The sequence below is a fragment of the Aethalodelphis obliquidens genome, unplaced genomic scaffold (genome assembly GCF_003676395.1).
Source record: "Aethalodelphis obliquidens isolate GAN/ISIS:26980383/991018 unplaced genomic scaffold, ASM367639v1 scaffold54, whole genome shotgun sequence".
NCBI classification, from domain to species: domain Eukaryota; kingdom Metazoa; phylum Chordata; class Mammalia; order Artiodactyla; family Delphinidae; genus Aethalodelphis; species Aethalodelphis obliquidens.
This window is the reverse complement of record NW_020837998.1, coordinates 13,713,624-13,737,916: the sequence shown is the minus strand read 5'-3', so window position 1 is coordinate 13,737,916 and position 24,293 is coordinate 13,713,624. Positions and strand designations below refer to the sequence as shown.

The window sequence follows — 24,293 nt, the reverse complement described above, 5'->3', positions numbered from 1 at the left end:
TATTGCTCACATCAAGAAATAATAAAATTGAATGTTTGAGATATAAGTGATCTTAGAGATTATTGTCCAGTGCTGTCCACTAGAAATATAATGTAACGTCACATATGTAATTTAAAAATGGTCTAATACCTAGACAATTGAAAAAGGTAAGAAATAGGTGAAATTAATTTCCAGTAATATATCTTGTTTAACCCAATATATCAAAAAGTTATCCTTTCAACCTGTAATCAATATGAAAATATTAATGAGATAATTTATATTCTTTTATTTTTACTAAGTCTTTGAAATCCAATGTGTATTTAATACTTACAGCACATCTCAATTAAAACTAGGCATATTTAATGTGCTTAGTAGCCACATGTGCTTAGTGGCTACAGCTTTGCGTAGTGCAGAACCAAACCAACTCTTTGATTTTATAAGGGAAAATAAGACCTAGACATCACACAGTGAATTGATTGCAGAGCCATCACTCAAAGCTAGCTCCCCAGGGTTCAAGCCAGAATGCCTTTACCACACCACATATGCACAATCCCCTTCTAATGCACTCTCTAACTGAACTCTAGTTTCAGTTCTGCTATTAATTGAGTGACCTTGATCAAATTATTTATCCTCTCTAGCCTTCAGGTCACCTGTGTGTGGGTGGTGGGGGGATTGATGAAAACTAGATTAGATATAAGTGTGTTTCTAGGTCTAAAATCCTCTGCATTTTTTATCCCTCTCTTAGGTTTTGCTTGGAGAGTTCATCACCCCTGGTGGTGATGATGATGTAACTAGCTTTGATTTTTCACCTTGCACCAATCCCACTGGCAGGCTCAGACTTCTTGTTATCTCTGACATACACTCCTTTGAACTATTATTTTAATGAAAAATAAATTACCCCCAAAATATTTTTACTCTTCCTGCCAGGTCTTCTACTCTTTCTTTTCCATTCATAGTGGAGGAAATTATAGTCAAGGTGGGGAATGGAATTCCTTACTCTCAGATGTCACTGTATTTCATCATTCATCTTACCTACAGTTGATGATGTGCTGACACAGAGGTCTTTACCTCTGTGTCCCTCTCAGATTCTGAAATATTTCTGCTCCCTCTAAATAAGCTTCTCTCCTTTGTCTTCTGAACTCTTGAAGTATCTGTGGCTTTCACCTCTCTTTTTCCATTAAGGTCAAATGATCTCTGGAAGACACACAACTCTGGAAAGGGTATGTGGGCAAAGAATGCAGGAAGAAATTGATTGGTAAAGCCAGTCTGGTGATGACACAGGCAGAATTTATTGAGCTTCTACTATGCACCAAGCACTGTATTAATCACTTCACATACATTATTGCATGTAAGCCTCACAGCATTGCTGTGGGGTAGATATAGTTATTGTCCGCATTTTATAGGTGAAGAAATTGAGGTTCAGAAAAGTTAAATCACAGATCTAAGATTACAGAGCTAGAAAGTGGTGGAGCTAGAATTTGAGCCCAAGGAGTTTGACTCCAATATCACACTTCGAATCACTATGTTATGATGCCAGAGGTGTGTGAGTGGTCCAGATCTAGGGAATCTGAATGGGCCATGTTTTAGGCTAAAGGCCCTCTACCTGTGGGGCTGAGATGGTTCTGGACCATCCTGGGGCCATGGATATATATCAGAGGCATCCCAGTGCCCTAGAATCCTGATCAATTACAGACTAGCACCTTCAAGCTTGGGCTAAAGCCCACCTGGTTGTTCTCCAAGGAAATGGACGGTAGGTTCCAAATTTCCCTCTTTGCCAATGTAGAGACAGATCTTGGGACAGACAAAAGAAGTCTTAAGAGCTCAAATGAGTCCAAAGCAATGATAGGTTAATTTGAAAAAAGAATCACAATCTAAAAACAGGAAAGTGTATTAAAGAGGCAGGCCCATCTGGAATGGTTTAGTCCCTTCAGATGGGTATTGTCACAGATGTTAAATTTATTTTCTATTTCTTTAGAAATCCATTTATTCACGTATTGCCTTCTTATAGGTGCAATAGTTTGAACGCTCCAATCCAGAAGTTGGCAAATGTTTTCTGTCAAGAGCTAGGTAGTACATATTTTAGGCTTTGCAGTCCATATGTTCTCTGTCACAACTACTCAACACTTCCATTGAATCACAAAAGCAGTTATAAACAATACAGAAATAAGTAGGTGTGGCTAAGTTCCAATACCACTGTATTTATAGATACTGAAATTTGAATTTCATATAATTTTCACGTCATGAAATACATTCTTCTTTTGATTTTTTCCAACCATTTAAAAATGTGAAAACAACAATATATAAAAGCCATTCTTAGCTTGTAGGCTGTACAAAATGGGTGGTGAGATAGATTTGGTCTATGAGCCTTGATGTGCTGACCCTGGTCATTAGCATCTAATGCATGTCTTGAAGTCCTAACTGACTCAGAGTAAGTTGACTCATTTAAAATGAAAACAGATATGGGAATTCCCTGGCGGTCCAGTGGTTAGGACTCTGCACTTCCACTGCAGGGGACAGGGGTTCTATCCCTGGTTGGGGAACTAAGATCCCACATGTTGTGTGGCACACCCACCACCCCCAAAATGAAAACAGATAAACACAAAATAGCCAAATGGTAACACTATTTTCTACCCCTTATCTACTCTTTCCTGTACCCAAATTTCACTTTATCCCTTGCTTAATTTTTCTTTCTCTAGGCTGCTTGTTTGGGGCTGAATGTTTTCCTGTTTGTGCATGCCTTCCTGTCATTTGAGAAGGTAACAAGTACTACTACACAAGACAAATCCTGGGGGTGAGTATCACAGTTGTGATGTGGGGAATCTCTGTTTTTTCTTATCTCTGACGCTGGCTTCTTTGAGACCCAATGCCCTCATTTCGCCTAGAGTTAGAGTTGCCAGAAAAAAAATACAGGATGCCCAGGTAAATTTGAATTCCAGAAAAATAACAAATTTTTTTTGGGGGGGGTATAAGTTATTCTACATATTGCATGAGACAGGGGCATATTAGAAAATTATTCATTTAAAAAAATCTGAAGTTCAAATTTAGCTAGGCATCTGTATTTTTGTTCATTAAATCTGACAGACCTATCCAGGGCACACTCCCCAGACTCAATAATGAAAATACACAGTAAAGAAATATTGAGCAATTTTCAAACTGGTTTCCACAGAAATTCAGGTATCCCTACAGGGTGTGAGGGGAAGGCTAACTGGGCAGTGTCTCTACTTCAACCAAAGCAACCTTTATCTGTCTTATGGCTTCCTGCTTATGATTTTAAGAAAGAGTTTGGTTGAAAACAAATAAATGAACAAGTTGAAAACCACCACTGTGGACTGATCTCACAGAAAAATACCTATCAAACAAGAGGAATACTTGGGGTGGGGGGTTTTGTGAAGTGGGTGTTGTTGCCAAATTCAAGGCCTGTATAAAAGGTGGGGTCAGGTCAGAGTAACAGGTTGGAGAAGGCTGGGGAAGGAGCAGATCAAGGACAGAAGAGGAAGGGTGGGGGTGGGTATGGCACGTTGGTGTATGGAGGTTCCTTAAAAACTAAAAATAGAGCTACCATATGACCCAGCAATCCCACTACTGGGCATATACCCTGAGAAAACCATAATTCAAAAAGACTCATGTACCACAATGTTCATTGCAGCTCTATTTACAATAGCCAGGACATGGAAGCAACCTAGGTGTCCATTGACAGATGAATGGATAAAGAAGATGTGGCACATATACAATGGAATATTACTCAGCCATAAAAAAGAATGAAATAATGCCATTTGCAGCAAAATGGATGGACCTACAGATTATCATACTAGGTGAAGTAAGTCAGAAAAAGAAAGACAAATACCATATGCTAACACATATATATGGAATCTAAAAAAAATGGTTCTGAAGAACCTAGGAGCAGGACAGGAATAAAGATGCAGCTGTAGAGAATTGACTTGAGGACATGGGGAGGGGAAAGGGTAAGCTGGGACAAAGTGAGAGAGTGGCATGGACATATATACACTACCAAACGTAAAATAGATAGCTAGTGGGAAGCAGCCCCACAGCACAGGGAGATCAGCTGGGTGCTTTGTGGCCACCTAGAGGGGTGGGATAGGGAGGGTGGGAGGGAGACACAAGAGGGAGGGGATATGGGGATATATGTATACATATAGCTGATTCACTTTGTTATAAAGCAGAAACTAACACAATATTGTAAAGCAATTATACTCCAATAAAGATGTGTTAAAAAAAAAAAGAATTCATCCCATACAGATAGCCTCCACAGAATACGTAGCTGTGAAATTGTAGTCCTCTGTTCTTCAAGTCACTTGTCAATTTTAGCTTTAAGGAACCTCTGTGACTCAAATAAGCAGTGGGAACCAATGTGGAAATGCAGGATATTTGAGTTGAGCAGAGAAAATTTACTCAGAAATAGAACAGGCTGTCTCTACCAAAATCAGTTGGAGTGTGACTCAGCAGAGGGAGAAAACACAGGTCATGTGGAAGAGTCAGAAATGGAAAACAGTAGGGCAGCTCATGTTCATTGCACTGCCTGACATTGTAAGCCATTATGGATGGTAGGCAGATCTTGACCTGGCTTATTAAACCAATGTCACATTGTCCCGGGTTTAGGTTGTATGGAAAAATAGTTTTTGTGCCGAAAAGATAATTAGAAAAAGGCCGAGAAATTGTTAACTCTATCTCATATTCTTTTAGCAAGTCATTGACAGGCATACATGTAAGGCTGACCAGTCAGCTGAAGTGAACAAAAATTGCCTGGCTGCTGCCACCACCTTCACTGCTGCTGTGAAATTGTCACACCCCATTGTCTGCAATCCCAAGGAGCTGACTCAGAGACCAGTTGTACAGCTGAGGAGAGAAGTCGGAATTAGCTACCACAGAGTTGAATATATTCTGTCTAGCCTATACTAATCAAGCCTATTTCTGGGCTCAATACTTCTTTGAAGCACTGATTCCTTGTCTCCTTTTCTAGCAGCTTCTACTGTTGGATCAGATTGATCTTGATGTATGCTGCCTGGCCACCCAAGGAAATCAGTTTGAAATTTTGTTCTTAGAATTTCTCCCTTCTCAAATCTCTACCTAAGTTTAAAATTTTTGCTCTGAGGGGTCCATTCGTTTTGCCCGTTTTATTCAATTATTAAAGAGATCTTAAATATAAATGGTTAATTTTATATTGTTTTTATTACATGATTATTACATGCATATAATTGCAACATTAGAAAATATAGAAAAGAGGAAAAATAGTTACCATCTGTAATTATAACTCAAAATATCTAAGCTTTATTTAAAGTGCAAATAAAATATATATGATCTTCAAGATTGTTTTACAAGTGACAAACTAAAATCATAATTGAGTGTATTAAGCTAAAAACCTTGTAAAGTATTATATTCATATAATTTATTTGTTAACATTAAATCTTGTTCTCTTTCATATTGATAAATATATAGTCAAACATTTCCAAACCACTGTCATGAGGATTTCTCAATTCAATGTTAAGTTCAGCAAATTTTCTGTCATTTGTAAACAGAGATTTTGGACTGATTGTCCAGGTCTCAGGCAAGTGGACTGGGCCCATGCTCACCTGCAAGATGAGGAGATGAAGCAGCTAATGGTTTCTTCTCTCCTCTGTTCTAGTTGGCATTGGCCTGGGCCCAAGCCTCTGCTTGCAGCTTGCATTTTAACAGCATGCTGATCCTGCTTCCCATGTGTCGAAATTTGCTGTCCTTCCTGAGAGGCACCTGCTCACTGAGTCCCAGCCAATTGTACGTCAACTTTCACATTAAAGACAAGAGACTCTTGACGTCTCAGTAGGACAGCTCAACACCAAGCCCCTAGGAATGGAAGCCAGAGGTCTACTTTGGTAACCAAGGGGGTGAGCAAGAGTGGGTGTGTATTGGCACACTCTATGTAAGACATGTTGGTTATGGGTTAGCGAATTTCATAAAGCTGCCTGGATACACCCGATCTTGATCATTTTACATTTGTTGTTTTGTAGGCGCACCCTGGGAAAGCAACTGGATCACAACCTCACCTTCCACAAGCTGGTGGCATATATAATCTCCCTACTGGGTAACTGGGGCAAATGATGAAACTGCAGGCTCCTGGACATTCAGAATCTAGTTTCATTCATCCACGCATATAAACATTCAAAATATATTTATTGAACACGTGGCATTATTTGCCAGGCACTATTGTAAACCTGCTTTCATGGAATTTACATTCTATTCCTTTGGGGACAGAGTGAGTATAAAAAAGATCTTGATTCTCTCTGTAATCATTATTGGGCACCTTCTGTGGATTCACCATTCTGCTTGGCACTATATATAGGATCCTCCTCTTCTAGTGGGGCATGCCTGCCATGATGTTTCTGAGACAACTCTCACATTCCTTTCCATCTTTTCATTTAGCTATTCACATCACCACACACCTGTTTAACTTTGAACGATATAGCAGAAGCCGACAGGCCACAGATGGATCCCTTGCTTCCATTCTCTCCAACCTATCTCATCAGGAGAAAAATTCTTGACTAAATCCCATCCAGTCCTCAAACACGGTGAGTTGACTCAAGGGCAAAGCATCTGGAATCTGGTCATGAGCAGGAAAGGCATGGTGTCCCTGGTGGACATTGTGTCAGGCTGAAATTTCTACTTTCATAGACAATGGAGTATGTGACATTCACCCACATTGCTGGTGTCACTGGAGTGATCATCACAATAGCTCTAGTTCTCATGGTGACTTTAGCTATGGAATTTATCCGGAAGAGTTATTCTGAGGTCTTCTGGTATACACACCATATTTTTATCATGTACTTCATTGGCTTAGGGATTCATGGCCTTGGGTAAGGTCCTCAAACTCCCATTTTCATGCCCCAGTTCTTGACCTTGCATAATTCTTTGCCACATATTGTCTTTTTGTCTGTCTCAGTGGACTTGTCCGGGATCAAACAGAAAAGAACATGGATGAGAATCATCCTCACAAGTGTGCAGAGTTTTTTGAGAAGTGGAACGATCCTGACTCCCACTGCAAGCCTCCCCAATTTGAAGGGCTCCCCGCTGAGGTAAGACCAGGACAAGGATAGTAGATTCTTGTTAGGAGCTGTTATTGTTATTATTACTCTTCTTATGATAACCATTATTAGCTCAGCCTGGTGCCGGCTCCTATGGAGGACATATGCTATACGTTATTCATCTTCTGACTGAAGGCTTGTACCCTTTGACCAGCATCTCCCCATTTCCCCCACCTTCCAGCCCCTTACTACTTTCTGTTTCTGAGTTCAACTTTTTTCTTTTTTTTAAAATTGAAGTATAATTGACTTACAATATTATATTAGTTTCAAGTGTACAACAGAGTGATTTGGTATTTTTATACATTACAAAATGATCACCATAATACTTTACCATCCATCACCATACAAAGTTATTAAAATATTATTGACTATATTCTCCATGCTGTACATTACACCCCTTTGACTTATTTTATAACTGAAAGTTTGTACCTTTTAATCTCTCTCACCTATTTCACTCATTGCCCCCCTCCATCTCCCCTCTGACACCACCAGTCTCTTCTCTGTATCTACGAGTCTCTTTCTGTTTTGTTATGTTTATTCATTTGTTTTGTTTTTTAGATTCCACGTGTAAGTGAAATCATAAGGTATTTGTCTTTCTCTGACTTATTGCACTTTGCATAATACCCTCAGGATCTGTCCATGTTGTTACAGATGGCAAGATTTCATTCTATTTTATGGCTGAGTAATATTCTATTATGTAAGTACATATATATAATATTCCATTATATATATATATATATATATATGTCACATTTTCTTTATCCATTCATCTATCAATGGATACTTGGTTGCTTCCATATCTTGGTTATTGTAAATAATGATGCAATGGACATAGGGATGTGTATATCTTTTCAAATTAGTGTTTTTGTTTACTTTGGAAAAATACAGTTGACCCTTGAACAACTCAGGGGTTAGGAGTGACAATCCTGGAAAGACAAAAATCTGTGTATAACTTTACAGCTGGCCTTTGTATCCACATTTTGGCATCAGCAGACTCAATGAGCCACAGATCTTGTAGTAATATAGTATGTATTTATTGAAAAAAATCTGAATATAAATGGACATGTGCAGTTCAAACTCACGTTGTTCAAGGGTCAGCTGTACCCAGAAGTGGAATTGCTAGCTCCTATGATAGTTCTATTTTTAATTTTTTGAGGAACTTCCATACTGTTTTACATAATGGCTGCACCAATTTACACTCCCTCCAACAGTGCACAAGGATTCCCCTTTCTCCACATTCTCACCAACACTTAATTGTTGTCTTTTTTATAATAGCCATTCTGAAAAGTGTAAGGTGATAACTCATTTTGGTTTTGATTTGCATTTCTCTGATGATTTAGTGATATTGTGCATCATTTCATGTGTCTGTTGGCCATCTGTATGTCTTTTTTTGAAAAATGTCTATTCAGGTCCTCTGCCCATTTTTTAATTGAGTTGTTTGTTTGATGTTGAGTTATATGAGTTCTTTGTATATTTTGGATATTAACCCTTTATTGGATATATCATTTGCAAATATCTTTTCCCATTCAGTAGGCTGTCTTTTCGTTTTGTTGATAGTTCCCTTCACTGTACAAAAGCTTCTTATTTGATATAGTCCTATTAGTTTATTTTTGCTTTTGTTTCCCTTGCCTGAGGAGACATATCAAAAAAATATTGCTAAGACTGATGTCAAAGAGCATACTGCCTGTTTTCTACTAGGAATTTTACGGTTTCAGGTCTTACATTGAAGTCTTTAATTCATTTCGAGTTTATTTTTATTTATAGTGTAAGAGAATAGTCCAATTTGATTCTTTTCCCTGTAGCTGTCTGGTTTTCCCAACACCATTTATTAGAGAGGCTATCTTTTCCCCATTGTATGATCTTGCCTCCTCTGTCATAGATTAATTGACCATCTAAGTTTGGGTTTATTTCTGGGCTCTCTATTCTGCTCCATTCACCTATGTGTCTGCTTTCATGCCAGTATCATACTTTTTTGATTACTGTAGCTTTATAGTGTAGTTTGAAACCTGGGAGCTCTAGCTTTGTTCTTGTTTCTCAAGACTGTTTTGGTTGTCCAGGGTCTTTTGTGTTTCCATACATATTTTAGAATTACTTGTTCTAGTTCTGCAAAAAATGCCGTTAGTATTTTGGTAGGGATTTTGATTACTGTAGCTTTGTAGTGTAGTTTGAAACCTGGGAGCTCTAGCTTTGTTCTTCTTTCTCAAGACTTTTTTGGTTATCCAGGGTCTTTTGTGTTTCCATACATATTTTAGAATTATTTGTTCTAGTTCTGCAAAAAATGCCATTAGTATTTTGGTGTAGGGATTGCATTGAATCTGTAGATTGCCTTGGGTAGAATGGTCTTTTTTAGCAATAATAATTCTTCCAATCCATAAGCACAGTATATCTTCCCAGGTATTGTGTCCTCTTGAATTTCTTTCATCAATGATTATAGTTTTCTGAGTATAGGTTTTTATACCTGTTTGTTTAGATTTATTCCTAGGTGTTTTATTCTTTTTGATGCCATTGTAAATGGGATTGTTTCTTCATTTCTCTCTCTGATAGTTCATTTTTAGTGTATGGAAACACAACAGATTTCTGTATATTAATTTCATACCCTGAAACTTTACTCAATTAATTTATTAGTTCTAATATTCTTTTGGTGGTGTCTTTAGAGTTTTCTCTACACATTATTATGTCATCTACAAACAGTGACAGCTTTACTTCTTTCTTTCCAATTTGGATACCTTTTATTTATTTCTCTTGTCTGCTGTGGCTAACAATTCCAATACTATGTTGAATAAAAGTGGCGAGAGTGGGCATCCTCATCCTGTTCCCAATCTTAGAGAAAATACTTTAAGGCTTTCACCAGTGAGTATGATGCTGGCTGTAGATTTGTCATATATGGCATTTATTTTGTTGAGGCATGTTCCTTCTATACACATTTCGTTAAGAGTTTTTATCATAAATGGATGTTGAATTTTATCAAAAGCTCTTTTGCATCTATTGAGATAATCATATAATTTTTATTCTTCAGTTTGTTAATGTGGTGTATCACATTGATTGATTTGCGGATATTGAACCATTCTTGCATCCCTAGGATGAGTCCCACTTGACCATGGTGTATGATTCATTTAATGTGTTGTTGGATTCTGTTTGCTAGTATTTTGTTGAAGATTTTTGCATCTATGTTTATCAGTGATATTGGCTTGTAACTTTCTTTTTTTGTGGTGCCTGGTTTTGGTATTAGGGTGATGCTGGCCTTACAGAATGCATTCAGAATTGTTCCTTCTTCTGTGATTTTTTGGAATAATTTGAGAAGGTAGGTGCTAACTCTTCTTCAGGTGTTTAGTAGAATTCACCTATGAAGCCATCTGGTCCTAGACTTTTGTTTGCTTGGAGGCTTTTTTTTTTACTACTGATTCAATTTCATTACTGGTAATCAGTCTGTTCATATTTTCTATTTCTTCCTGATTCAGTCCTGGGAGATGGTATGTTTCTAGGAATTTATCCATTTCTTCTAGATTGTCCATTTTATTAGCATATAATAATTTTTTGTAGTAATCTCTTATGATCTTTTATATTTCTATGGTATCAGTTGTAACTTTTCTTCTTTCGTTTCTGATTTCATTTACTTAGGCCCACTCTTTTTTTCTTGATGAGTGTGGTTAAAGGTTTATCAGTTTTGTTTATCTGTTCAAAGAACCAGCTCTCAGTTTCATTGATTTTTCTTCAGTCTCTATTTCATTTGTTTCCACTCTGATCTTTACTGGTGCTAAGCTCTTTTAGCTTTTGCATGACTGTACAACTCTTTATCTCTTCTTCAAATCTGAATGATAGCCTTGTCAGGTAGAGTATTCTTGGTTGTAGGTGTTTTCTTTTCATCACTTTGAATATATAGTGCCACTTCCTTCTGGCCTGCAAAGTTTTTGCTGAAAAGTTAGCTGCTAGTCTTATGGAAGTTCCCTTGTACATAACTAGTTCCTTTTCTCTTGCTGCTTTTAAGATTCTCTCTTTATCTTTAATTTTTCCATGTTAATTATAATGTGTCTTGGTGTGGATATCTTTGAGTTCATCTTGTTTGGGACTCTCTGTGCCTCCTGGACCTGGATGTCTGCTTCCTTCCCCAGGTTAGGGAAGTTTTCAGCTATTATTTCTTCAGATAAGTTCTCTGCCCCTTCCTCTCTCACTACTTCTCTGAGACCCCTATATTGCAAATGTTAGCATGCTTGAAGTGGTCCCAGAAGTCTCTTAAGCTTTCCTCATTTTTTTATTCTTATAGGCTTTTTAATATACATATATATTCAGACATATGTATCTAGTTTTTTGTTGTTTTTAATAATGGAACAATTCTGTAGTACTTGTTTGATTCCTGATTTTCAAGAAAACCATATATCTTGAGCATCTTTTCAGGTCAATATAGACTTATATCATTTTTTTTCTCCTCATTTAAAAGTTTTTTTTTCTGTTTAGCTTCAGTGATTTCCATTACTCTGTCTTCCAGTGTGCTGATCTGTTCCTCTGTATCATCTAATCTACTGTTGATTCCTTCTGGTGTATTTTTTATTTCAGTTATTTTATTTTATTTCTTTGGTTCTACTTTATATTTTCTAACTCTTTGTTAAAACTTCTCAGCGTTCATTTTTTATTTTCCTGAGTGTGTTGAGCATCTTTGTGATCATTACCTTGAACTCTTTATCAGGTAGATTACTTATCTCCACTTTGCCTAGTTCTTCTGGGGTTTTGTCTTGTTCATTTGTCTGGAAGATATTCCTTTGTCTTCCCATTTTGCTTAATTGTCTGTTTATTTCTATGTATTAGATAGGTCAGTTACATTTCCCGATCTTGGAGAAGTGGCCTTATGTAGGAGACATCCTATGGGGCCCAGTAGCACACTCCCCTCTGATCACCAGAGCTATATGCTGTATGGGTGCCGCCTATGTGAGCTGCATGGGCTCTTCTGTTGTGATGAGGCTGACTACTATGGGCATACTGGTAAGCATGACTGGCCTCTGGCCACATTGGCTGCCAGGCCCTGCCTCTTGTAGTGGCTGCCAATCTGCTGGGTGGCTGGGTCCCTATGTGGCTGCCTTCATAGTCTGGGGGTCCTAGGGCTGGTGCCAGCTTGCTGTTGGGTGGGACCATGTCCCAGTGTGACTGTCTTTGCAGCTGGGGGAGCTCCAATGCCAGCCCACTGGTGGATGGGTAAGCTCCCAGCACTAATAGGCTAGAGGGAGGACTCCAAAATGGCACTTGCCAACACCAGTGTTCTAGTGGTAGAATGAACTCCCCCAAATGGTTGCCACCAGTATCTATATCCCAGAGGTTGAGCTCCAATGACCTCCTGCCTCTCCAGGAGGCTCTCCAAGATCAGCAGGTGGTCTGACCCGGGCTCCTTTCAAACGACTGTTTCTGCCCTGGGTCCTAGAGCATGTGAGATTTTGTATACACCCTTTAAGAGTGGAGACTCTATTTCTCACAGCCCTCTGGGCCTCCCAAAAGTAAGCCCCAGTGGCTTTCAAAGTCAAAATTTCAGGGGCTTGTGCAAAACCCCAGGCTGGGGAGCCCAATGTAGGCCTCAGACCCCTCCCTCCTTCAGGAGAACCTCTGCAATTGTAATCATCCTCTCGTTTGTGGGTCACCCACCTGGGGGTATGAGTCTTGACTATAACACAACTCCACCCCTCCTAGCCATCTCGTTTTGGTTATTTCTTTATATTTTTAGCTGTGGAAAATCTTTTCTGCTGGTCTTTAGGTCATTCTCATAGATAGTTGCTCTGTAAATATTTGTAATGTTTGTGTGCATGTGGGAGGAGGCAAGCTCAGGGTTTTCCTACTTCACCATCTTGGCCACAGCCCGCTGCCTTGTGATTTCATAAAATCACAAGAAGCCTCTGAAGGAAGGTCTGCTCCTCAACTCCTGGATGGGGAACCTGAGGCTCGGGGAGCTTAGTGCCCTATTTTGTCATATGTCATTGGCAGAGGCCACACGGGAAGCCCCCTCAATTTATTTTTTAAACCATTCTTGAAGTTGACTTTCTTTGGTATTGTAAGAACATGCCTGGAATTTATTGTTAGATAGTGGATGATCAATAAACTGGATTCCAGGGAACTTAAGGTTTGCCTCAAGATAAGTACCATGGATATTACGCTTTACCTTTGCTTGTTCATAAAATATGTTAGATTGAGGAAGAAATGGAAGGGAAAGGTTGATTTGTGGTGTCTTAAAGTGCTCTGAGGATGATTAAAGTCTTTAAATCATATGCAGAATTAAGAGCAATAGCTCTGTCCTCATGTAGAAAGAGAAAAATGTTTTTTGAAAATCCCCTGTGACTTCCTTGGTGGTGCAATGGTTAAGAATCCGCCTGCCAATGCAGGGGACATGGGTTCAAGCCTTGGTCCAGGAAGATCCCACATGCCGCAGAGCAATTAAGCCCATGCACCACAACTACTGAGCCCACGTGCCACAACTACTGATGCCCGCGTGCCTAGAGCCTGTGTTCTGCAACAAGAAAAGCCACCACAATGAAAAGCCCGCGCACCACAACTAAGAGTGGCCCCCACTTGCTGCAACTAGAGAAAGCCCACGCACAGCAATGAAGACCCAACACAGCCAAAAATTAATTTTTAAAAAAAGAAAGAAAGAAAGAAAATCCCCTAAAGTTGACATTTCAAATCAGTTGGGAAAAAAGATACATTATTCAATACTTTTCTTTACAATAATAGGATAGACATCTAGGAAAAAAGCTGTCTCTTTATTCCACACTTTACAGTAAAATATGGTCAAGGATGCATGGATCAAGGATTTAAATGTTGAAAAAAATGAAAGAAATCATAAAAGCACCCTAAGACCACATGGGATTTTTTTTCTAATACTGGAGTGTTAGTAAAAATATTCTAAATAATATTTTTAAAAAGCTCGAAGCCAGAAAAGGAAAGAAAATACATATTTTTATTCAAATTTATTTATTCTCTCCCTCCCTCCATCCATCCATCCATATATATATATATTTTATGGCAAAAAAATCCATCATAAATAAAGACAGGTAACAAATTACTGAGTAGGAAAAGTATTTACAGTTCACAGACCATGAATTAATTTCCTAATATACAAATATAGAAATCAATAAGAAAAAGCCTAACAACCTGATTAAAAAAAAAGATGTAGAAGATATGAACAGAGTAATCACAGTAATAAACCTAACAGATTAGCAAAGATCAAAGAGTTTGCTCATGTGCTGTGTTGGTAATGCTCTCAAGCATTGCTGGTGAGCATCTAAAATATGCTTGCAAATGTGTTAAATTACATGTATTAGGTTATTCATTGTAGCATTGCTTGGTAGAACAAAAGATTGGAAATAAGTGCCCATCAATAGGGGACTAGTTAAATTACGGGACTTTCCTACAATGGCATACTCTGTAACCATTGAAAATAAAAAGGTAGCTTTCTAGATATGAATATGGACCAGTCTCTAAGATGTTAAATGAAAAAAAGTCAGGGCAGTATGTATGCTCTGCTACCATTTATACTTAATGTAATATTATCATTTAAATGCATATTCTCCAAAAGGATTCACAAAATAATAATATTGACTGCCTTGGGGAGCTGGGGGGAGCAGTGGAAGGGAGATTTACTTTTTATTGTATACCCTTTTGTACTTTTGAATTTTGTGACATGTACGTGTATTACCTATTTTAAAAATAATTTTAAAAGGACATACCTGATATATGTTAATAGCACATTTCATTTCTAAAGTCAGTGGAACTTGTAGGCTATGACCAGACACCTTTTATATTATTTGACCAGTAAGAGGTCCTTAAAGACAAGAAGTTATAACGCTTGACTAGTCCCTTACTAGCTAAGGCAGTTAATCCCCTGTCTTACCTTGCACATCAGCTTCTATCCCTTTCCTATCTATTACCTGAGATAAAGGTATAGTTGGCCTATTTGGAGGTATACTGAGAACTCAGGGGTTGCTTTGAATCGTCATGTAATACCACAAGGGAGAGAATACCGGTTTTGCCATCTGTTTGAATGTATTGGTTTGTTTCTTCCATAAACACAACAAAAATACTCTCTCCACATTCTCCCCATTTAAAAATTATAAAAATAATACATGCTGGGGCTTCCCTGCTGGCGCAGTGGTTGAGAGTCTGCCTGCCGATGCAGGGGCCACGGGTTCGTGCCCTGGTCCGGGAGGATCCCATGTGCCGTGGAGCGGCTGGGCCCGTGAGCCATGGCTGCTGAGCCTGTGCGTCCGGAGCCTGTGCTCCGCAACGGGAGAGGCCACGGCAGTGAGAGGCCCGCGTACCGCAAAAAATAAAAAATAAAAAAAAAAATAATAATAATACATGCTTATTGTAGAAAGTTTGGAAAACACAGAAAAATATTTAGAAGAGGGCTTCCCTGGTGGCGCAGTGGTTGAGAGTCTGCCTGCGGATGCAGGGGACACCGGTTCGTGCCCCAGTCTGGGAAGATCCCATATGCCTCGGAGCAGCTGGGCCCGTGAGCCATGGCCGCTGAGCCTGTGCTCCGCAAAAAAAAAAAAAAAATATTCAGAAGAAAATTAAAATTTCACAGAATTTTATCACCTAGAAGTAATAACTTTTTTCCTTTAGTCTATATCATGGATCTTTTCCTATATTGTCAAGTATTCTACTGAAACTTTTTTTTTTTTGCTGCACCACACAGCATGAGGGATCTTCAATCCCGACCAGTGACTGAACCCATGCCCCCTGCATTGGGAGTGTGGAGTCCTAACCACTGGACCACCATGGAAGTCCCTGAAGAATTTGTTTTAAAAATGCCATGTGTTATACCATTTTTGTCATTTTTTCCTACATGATCATTTTTAATGACCATGAGGGTATTATGCTAAATGAAATAAGTCAGACAGAAAAAAACAAATACTGTATGATCTCACTTATATATGGACTCTAAAAAAAAAAAAAGCTCATAGATACAGAGAACAGATTGGTGGTTACCAGAAGCAGGGGTTGGGGTATAGGCGAAATGGGTGAAGGTAGTGAAAAGGTACAAACTTCCAGTTATAAAATGTCCTGAGGATCTAATGTACAGCATGGTGACTATAATTAATAATACTCTACTGCATATTTGAAAGGTGCCAAGAAAGTAGATCTTAAAATTTCTCATCACAAGAAAAAAAAATTTTTTGTAGCCATGCATGGTGAGAAAGGTTAACTAGAATTATTGTGGTGATCATTTTGCAATATATAAAAATATTGAATCATTATGTTGTGCACATGAAACTAATATGTTATATGTCAATTATATCTCAATACAAAAAAATAAATAAAAATTAAGAAAAGACAGTTTGGTATTAGCCAAAAAACAGTCTGTATGATATGCCACTTTTTTCTTTTTTAATAAATTTATTTATTTATTCATGGCTGCATTGGGTCTTTGTTGCTGCACGCGGGCTTTCTCTAGTGGCGGCGAGCAGCAGCTACTTTTCGTTGCGGTGCGTGGGCTTCTCACTGCTGTGGCTTCTCTTGCTGCAGAGCACGGGCTCTAGGCACGTGGGCTTCAGTAGTTGTGGCACAAGGGGTCAGTAGTTGTGGCTCGCGGGCTCTAGAGCGCAGGCTAAGTAGTTGTGGCGCACGGGCTTAATTGTTCCACGGCATGTGGGATCGTCCCAGACCAGGGCTCGAACCCGTGTCCCCTGCATTGGTAGGTGGATTCTTAGCCACTGTGCCACCAGAGGAGTCCGATATGCCATTTTTGTCATTTTTTCTTAGTAAATAAGGGGTCATGACTATACTCATATACTTTGTGCACACCTTAATTATTATTTTATGCTCCATTTCCTAGAAGTAAAATTCCTGTGTCAAAGAGAAGGAATGCTTTCAAGGCTGTTGAGATGTTTTGCCAAATTGCTCTCTGGGAAGTTGCTACTTATTTGTACTTCCCCCAGGTGCAAATGTGAATGTGTCTATTTCCCTGCATCCCACTTAATGGTGGGAATTATTGTTTGAAACTGCTTTCCAATTTGAGATGCTAAAATACTATTTTGTTTTAATATTCATTTTCTCTGATTACTTTCAAAGCTAACATTTTTTTCCCACATTGGTGATTAGCCACTTTTTTTTTTTAATTTACTTTTGGCCACACCCCACAGCATGCGGAACTTCCCCGACCAGGGATCAAACCCGTGCCCCCTGCACTGGAAGCATGGAGTCCAAACCACTGGACCACCAGGGAAGTCCTAGTCACTTCTTAAATATATTTTTTTCATGTCTTCTGAGTTCAGTTGGGGATTTTTTCCAAATAAGAAGTAGCATCAAATTGTATTATACCCACTCTTCAATTTACTGTCCCTGTCTCTGCCCCTTTCCTCCCCAGAGATACCCAAGAAAGTATCTTGCCTGAAACAGCATAAGAAACCTCATTCCACACAGTTCCAATGTATTGTGATTGAGCAGTTGGGCAAAAAAGAACATGACTTAGCACTGCTAGGAAATACATTTTTAGTAGCTCCTGTGCATATAGAAGCAAACTGCTGCCTTTGAGAAGATCTCAGGGATAGAGAGACTGCTTTTAAAAAAAGTAGACAAGATAAAAAGTGTTTTACTATGTTAGATGTTTTGAGCACCTGAAAAAAGAGGTGATGGATAAATACCAAGTTTTATGTATTACTGTTACCAGTAGTGTCAGCCGCACACTTTCCCTTTTTGTTTTGTTTTATTTTGTTTTGAATCATCTGCTGCTGTTTCACATCTACCTTCTCTGTTGGTTTTTCAGATTGGACAAGTTGTCCTGGAAGATAGTCTTAGATTCTTAAAATTAAACTTTAAATATTATTTAAGAATATATATAATTACCATGTATTTTATTTCTGTGCTTTTCTCTTGCTTCCTGGTGAGACCTGTAAAATTTCAGGAAATGATCTGCTTTATGAGTAACAGATTAGCAAACAAAACCATTGTGGATTACTCCTTTCCATTTCCCTCTTCAAACTTTGGTGAAATTAGCAGCTTAATAATGATAACATGTCAGAGAACTCAGTAAATATTTATTGAATGAAGGAATGAACTGCTACACAAACAAATCCTAGAGAAGAGATTAATGTGTAACCTCACTTTTTATTGTCTCTGTGTGCAGTCTTGGAAGTGGATCCTCACACCAGTCATTATTTACATCTTTGAAAGGATCCTCCGATTTTATCGCTCCCAGCAGAAGGTTGTGATTACCAAGGTAAAGAATATGCACTTTCTTCTTGCTCTGCTAAGAGTTGTGTTCTTCCTGATTATAGAAATAAATTGCCACATTGTCACCTTGACAGGAATAAAAAAGAATTTGAGGGCAATATATTTGAGTTCCTCCAGAGCTGGACAGAGCTGGAAAGAGAGGTTTGGCAGAAATCATCAGCTTGGGTCTATGTCAGAAGCTGCAAACAGGCAGTCTGCGCCATATCTAGCCCACAGACATATTTTGTTTGGCACACACCCTGATTGTTTAGAAAGTCAAATTGGTTGCTAACATTTAGAAATCTGGATGGAGGCTTTCACATTGAAAAAGTGGCATTTCTTGTTGCTTTTCCAACCTACCCAGTTACAGCACAGGGAATTATATTCAATATCTTGCAATAACCTATAATGGAATATAATCTGAAAATAATAACTGAATCACTATGCTGTACACCTGAAACTAACACAATATTGTAAATCAACCATGCTTCAGTTGTTTAAAGTGGCATTTCTGGTTTCTCTTGAAGAATCAGGCAACCTGACAATGCTGAGTCTTGGCTCCGTAGTATGACCATTGTCTGGACTTGGTAACTGCTGCCCCTTTAGAAAAGACTTGTGTTCGCAATTTACGGCCATCACCAGCTCTCCAGCTTTACTTATTTACCTTATCTGCCTGCTCCTGTCGCCATTTGAATTTGCCTCCTTTGGCCTCTGTGCTTTATTCATAGGATGGGTCATGTACCCATCCAAAGTTTTGGAATTGCAGATGCACAAAAATGGCTTCAGCATGGAAGTGGGACAGTATATTTTTGTTAATTGCCCTTCAGTCTCTTACCTGGAGTGGCATCCCTTTACCCTGACCTCTGCTCCAGAGGAGGACTTATTTTTCCATTCATATCTGAGCAGTGGGGGACTGGACAGAAAATCTCATAAGGGCTTTTGAACAACAGAATTCACCAGTTCCCAGGTAGGTCCTTAAGAGCAGCAGAGACCCAGACCAGAAAGCAGACAAGCAGAAAAGAGAAAGCAATTCCGCATTGAAACTTAAGTCTGGTACAATGGAGTATGATTAAAATAAACAGGTAGCAATCAGCTGTGGAACAGCTCTGCCTCTGGGAGGATTTTTGAGGTTGTGGGTGGAGGTGAGACTTCACTTGCCCTTTGTTTTTTGCCTTCTGCCAGGATCAAGGTGGATGGTCCCTTTGGCACTGTCAGTGAGGATGTCTTCCAGTATGAAGTGGCTGTGTTGGTCGGAGCAGGAATTGGGGTCACCCCCTTTGCTTCCATCTTGAAATCCATCTGGTACAAATTCCGGAATGCAAATCACAACCTCAAAACACAAACGGTATGCTCCCGAATACCACTTTTCATCTGGTCTGGGCCTGATAGGTCCATTGCTTTCATGGGCTAAGCTCTTTACAACTGGTAAGAGAGTAACCCCTCCCTGGAGTTATGAGAGTGAGTGATCACTTCTCCCTGCCAAGTCATCCGCTTCTACAGACTTACCATAAGAACTGGGTCTTCATTTTTTTTTTTTTTTGAAATCACCACATTTTATTTCTTTCATGTGTCTCTTTAAAAAATTGGTAAGTACTTATATTGATCTCTCTTGTACTAGGCACTGTGCCAAGTCACTTACATATTTACTCCTTTAAACCTTCTGTCATCCCTGGGGGAAAGTTCTATTTTGCTTCCATTTCTTAGCTAAGACTCTAACCCCCAGGAAAGTAAAGCAACATTTGTAAGTTTTTGTGGATGGTCAGTGACGGGACCAGTACAGGAACATCCAAAGTCTGTGCTTGGAAACAGTGCCCCATGTTGACGCTCACATTACAGATGAAAGGAAAGGAACCATGCACTTACCATATAGATTAAATCTCACATTACAGGTTAAAGGAAAGGAACCATGCACTTACATTATAGATTAATACCCACATAACAGGTTAAAGGAAAAAGAAACATGTGCTTCTCTCAAAAGTTGTAAAGAAGGCATATCCATTTCTAAATTTATTTCCCAATTTCTTTTGCTTGTTTTCTGACCTTTGTAGTGCATTTTGCCATGAGGAAAATTTTAATTCTTATATAATTAAATGTATCCTTTTTTCTTTGTATCTTAGAAAGGTATTCCTCATGAATAATTTATTTCAAGTCTCCCAGGTTTCTGATACTTTTACACTTTCATTATTTTTTCACTTTTAACTAGTTGCTGTATCTAGAATTTAGTAATTCTATGATAGCCATATTTTCCCACTTTTGTTGAATAATTTTTGCTGCTGATCCAAAACGTGAATTTTATTTTAATCTCAATTCCCTTATGCTCTCGCATCTAATTTTAAGATGCTTCCTATCCCACTGGTTGTTTTGTCTATCTAAAACAAAATGCTACCTTAAAAATAATGTAATTATAATATAATAAATGTCATTAGTAAACATAATACAATATATAATAAATAGCATAATATAAAATAACAAAATATAATTTACCATATAACAAGGTCAAAGGAGAGCAAAAGTATACAATCACTTGAAATATCCCCCAAAAGATATTTTATAAAATTCAATATTCATTTGTAATTTAAAAGAAAGAGTAAAATAGGGATTGATGAATGCTTCCAAAATAAGAAGAAATTATATGTCTAAAAGAGAAAGAGGTAAGTGATAGACTTTAGTAACACTGGCAATAAATGCAGGACAAGATGAGGATGCCTGATATAATGTTAAAGAAAAAGTATTATGTAACATTGTGTTTGCAGCACTGATGAGTTCAGTGAAAAGAGAATCTCATAGAAAAGAGTATCTCGTTCTTCTTAATGTATGTACACTTGTCCATTGCATGAACATAACAGCTTATTTAACCAATATGTTACTGATCTGCATCTGGATTTCTAGGTTTTCATGGAATTTTATTATGCACAGTTGCTTCAAACACTAGGACTTCCTCTTATGTTTATATCTTTTGAAAGAAACAATATCTCCACAGATGATTTATCTGTGCTGGCTGCTAGCTGACTTTGGGTACTTCTCAGTTCTTCCCTTTACCTTCCTAGTCAATATGAAAAGGGAAGGCAAGAAGGTCTCCTGTTTAGAGACTGTAAAGGTAGGTCTTGGTGATAAAGTCTTGGTGGTAAAGGCTAAAAGTATTAACCCAGAACAAATGTTTTTCCAGCTGTAACTGTGTGTGATTCCCTTGGCTTGATTCCGTAGAGGATGTAAGACAAGACTGTAGAATCTGCCCTCAAAGTGCTTCCAGTAGGATGAGCTAAGTCACGTATGGTGGCATATCTAATTCAAGACAAACTATAACGTCTCCTTTTCTCTCCTGGCAAAACTTGGTGGAGTGAATGTAGAAGTCACTGTATGCTTTAAATTAAAGCAACACTATAAATCGTGTATTGGAAGGTGCTTATTCTGGTCTCTTTGTGGAGACGAATTGGAAATTGTCTAGAAGGAAAATTAGGTTAACCGAAGTTAAACTCATAAATAATTGAGCATTAATTAAATATCTGTGGTCTATGTTTCTCTTTGATCATAATTTCTCCCAATTTATAGACCTCTTTGATACCTGATTAATCCTTGTCAAAGATGCAGTTAACAATGATTATTACTGTGTATTAGGTTTTGCCTGGGCCCTGAAGAAACTATCCTAAATCACCAGCTATGATTGTCACTTGATTTCCTCACAGAGAACAATCAGAACTCCTTGTCTTAAGTGGCTTGGGATGTGAAACTAGTTAGTCTCTTAGATACTGTTAGAGGACCCTACAGAGCCCATTGGTGAAAGTTTGGAAAGCACTGGGCTTCTTAAGATTGATTCTTGTAGTGCTTCAGGAAAGATCACTGAACCAAAAGGATAACGGTGTTTCTGGTTCTGTTGTTAGTGTTCTCCATGGAAACATTGCTGAAGCTTCTGGACTCAATTTCCTTCCCCATGTGTGAATGTCACTGAAAAGATCCAACTCCATTCTATCCCCATGTAACTTCAGAAACTAAGCAAAATGAAGACTCAAAATTCATTTCAACTAATGAAATGAATATAAAACGTAGAGTGGAACTGGGAAAATACCTGGTTTAAATTCTGGAAAGTACCAACTATACAATTCCGGATAAGTTGCTTCATCTTGCTTGGTATAATTTAATGCCCATCTCACAGGATGTTATGATGATTAATTTAATATCTTTGTATAACGTACAGTGTTATGTAATTTCTTCTTGTTTTTCTTGAGTAAATTCATATCCTTAAGCAACTCACTGTAAACAACAGTTACTTACTTGCTTAAATTACTCTTATCTTCTATTATCAGCTGAATTGTGTCCTGCTCAAGTTAATATGTGGAAGTCTTAACCCCCAATACCTGGTAATATGACTGTATTTGGAGATAAGGCCCTTAAGTAGGTAACTGAGGTCAAATGAGGTCAAATGGGTGGGCTCTAATCCACTACGACTGGTGTCCTTATAAAAAGAAAATATTAGGACACAGACATGCACAGAGAGAAGACCATGTGAAGACAAAAGGAAAACATGGCATCTACAAACCAAGAAGGGATACTTGAGAAGAAATCAATCCTGCTGACACCTTATCTCAGATTTCTAGCCTCTAGACCTGTGAGTGAGTAAATTTCTGTTGTTTAACCTCCTCAGTCTCTGGTACTTTGTCATGGCAGCTCTAGGAAACTAATACAACTTTTTATGGCCTCCTTGTCTCAAGTTGAAAGTTCAATATTTGGCATCATAGCTAGGAAACAAAAATATCCTCTACATTCCTTGTTGTAGTCTTTCTTCCCCATTCTCATTGCTAGTAATTTCCATATTTGGGTCTCTTTTCTGTGCCTTGTAAACAGAGCGTTACGCTCATTTCTGGTCTTACTGCTAATATACAGTAAATGTGCAGATACCGAATAGATTTTGGAGAAGTGCAGCATATAGTTGGCGCATGTGTGTATGTCTGTGTATTCATATAGTTTATACTTTTTCTCTATTTTCTTCCTTTGGTGTGAGCTAAGATTCTCTGCTTTTGTGACGAGTACTCCTGAGTACTAATCCCTGAATTTAATTCACCAAAAATTGCCAAAAATAATAATAATATGGGGAAAGAGAGAGTGATAGAGGGAGAAGAACAAACAATCAGGCAAGGGCAGTACTGTGAATTATTAGGGTCTTATTAATAAGATTATGTTAGTCTAGAGGAAATGACTGTAAATATCATCAGTGAGCCCAGTTGGTCTTTACTGACTGCTAGACACATCCCTGAGTTCTGTTCTTAGTCCCCAACTGTATGATTACTACTGTCTGGAAGTATCATTTGAACAACTAAAGTCACTTAATGGAAAAGGAATATGTCTTTAGAGAGTCAACAGTAATTTTTCTATCTGATTAAAAAGGAATGTTGACTGTCTGGCAACCTCAGTCATATTTGTAAGCAGGAAAGCATTGGCTATTAAAAGTGGATGATGTAAAGAGATGAGCAGAAACTTTGGCGATAGGTATACCTGGATTTAATTCTCACTTCTACCGCTTGGTAGCTGGATAGCCTTAGGCAAGTTTCATACCTCCCTGAAATTCACTTAATTCAGTCTGTAAAATGGCATAATAACTTATTATAGCATCCTTTTAGGAATTTTAAATCAGTTCTTGAAATAAAAGTACACAATATATAGACAAGTATGGATTCCTCAATAGGTGTTTGACCTTTCATTTCTCCAGTATCCCACCCGCATCAAATAAAGAAAAATACTTTTTAAAATTTACGAATATTTCATTGTTGTAAAGTTAAAGCCATAAAAATAATCAAATGGCCTACTATCATACCGTTAGAAGAAAAAAAAAAAGGTGTTCATGAGAGTTCCATATTAGAATACAAGTTTTCCTTAGGCACCTGTTTATGTATGCTATTCTGCTCTTTACAATAAATAATTAAATTTAAAAGACTTAATTCCTCACTTTTAAGACCTTATTAGTTTACAAATTACATATTGACCTATGCTAAATTTTATACCGACCCATGCTAATGAATTCAGTACAGAAAACAAAAAACACTGCACTCAAGCAAACTACAT

At 38.1% G+C, this 24,293-nt stretch overlaps 1 protein-coding gene and 1 long non-coding RNA gene across 2 annotated transcripts in view; one reads left to right on the top strand and one right to left on the bottom strand.

Moving 5' to 3' along the window:
- NOX1 (NADPH oxidase 1) overlaps positions 1–24,293 on the top strand; it is a 35,419-nt gene that overhangs the window by 1,956 nt on the left and 9,170 nt on the right. Inside the window, 11 exon segments of the mRNA XM_027086128.1 lie at positions 2,676–2,733; positions 2,736–2,770; positions 5,621–5,748; positions 5,982–6,055; positions 6,394–6,539; positions 6,643–6,824; positions 6,911–7,043; positions 18,154–18,248; positions 18,972–19,119; positions 19,121–19,206; positions 19,422–19,584. Of these exon segments, the coding sequence (XP_026941929.1) occupies positions 2,676–2,733; positions 2,736–2,770; positions 5,621–5,748; positions 5,982–6,055; positions 6,394–6,539; positions 6,643–6,824; positions 6,911–7,043; positions 18,154–18,248; positions 18,972–19,119; positions 19,121–19,206; positions 19,422–19,584 (1,248 nt within the window).
- Positions 20,703–24,293, bottom strand: part of LOC113609072 (uncharacterized) — a 3,795-nt gene continuing 204 nt past the window's right edge. Inside the window, exon 2 of the long non-coding RNA XR_003428494.1 lies at positions 20,703–21,680. This is a non-coding gene — a long non-coding RNA (uncharacterized LOC113609072). The remainder of the gene's footprint in view (positions 21,681–24,293) is intronic.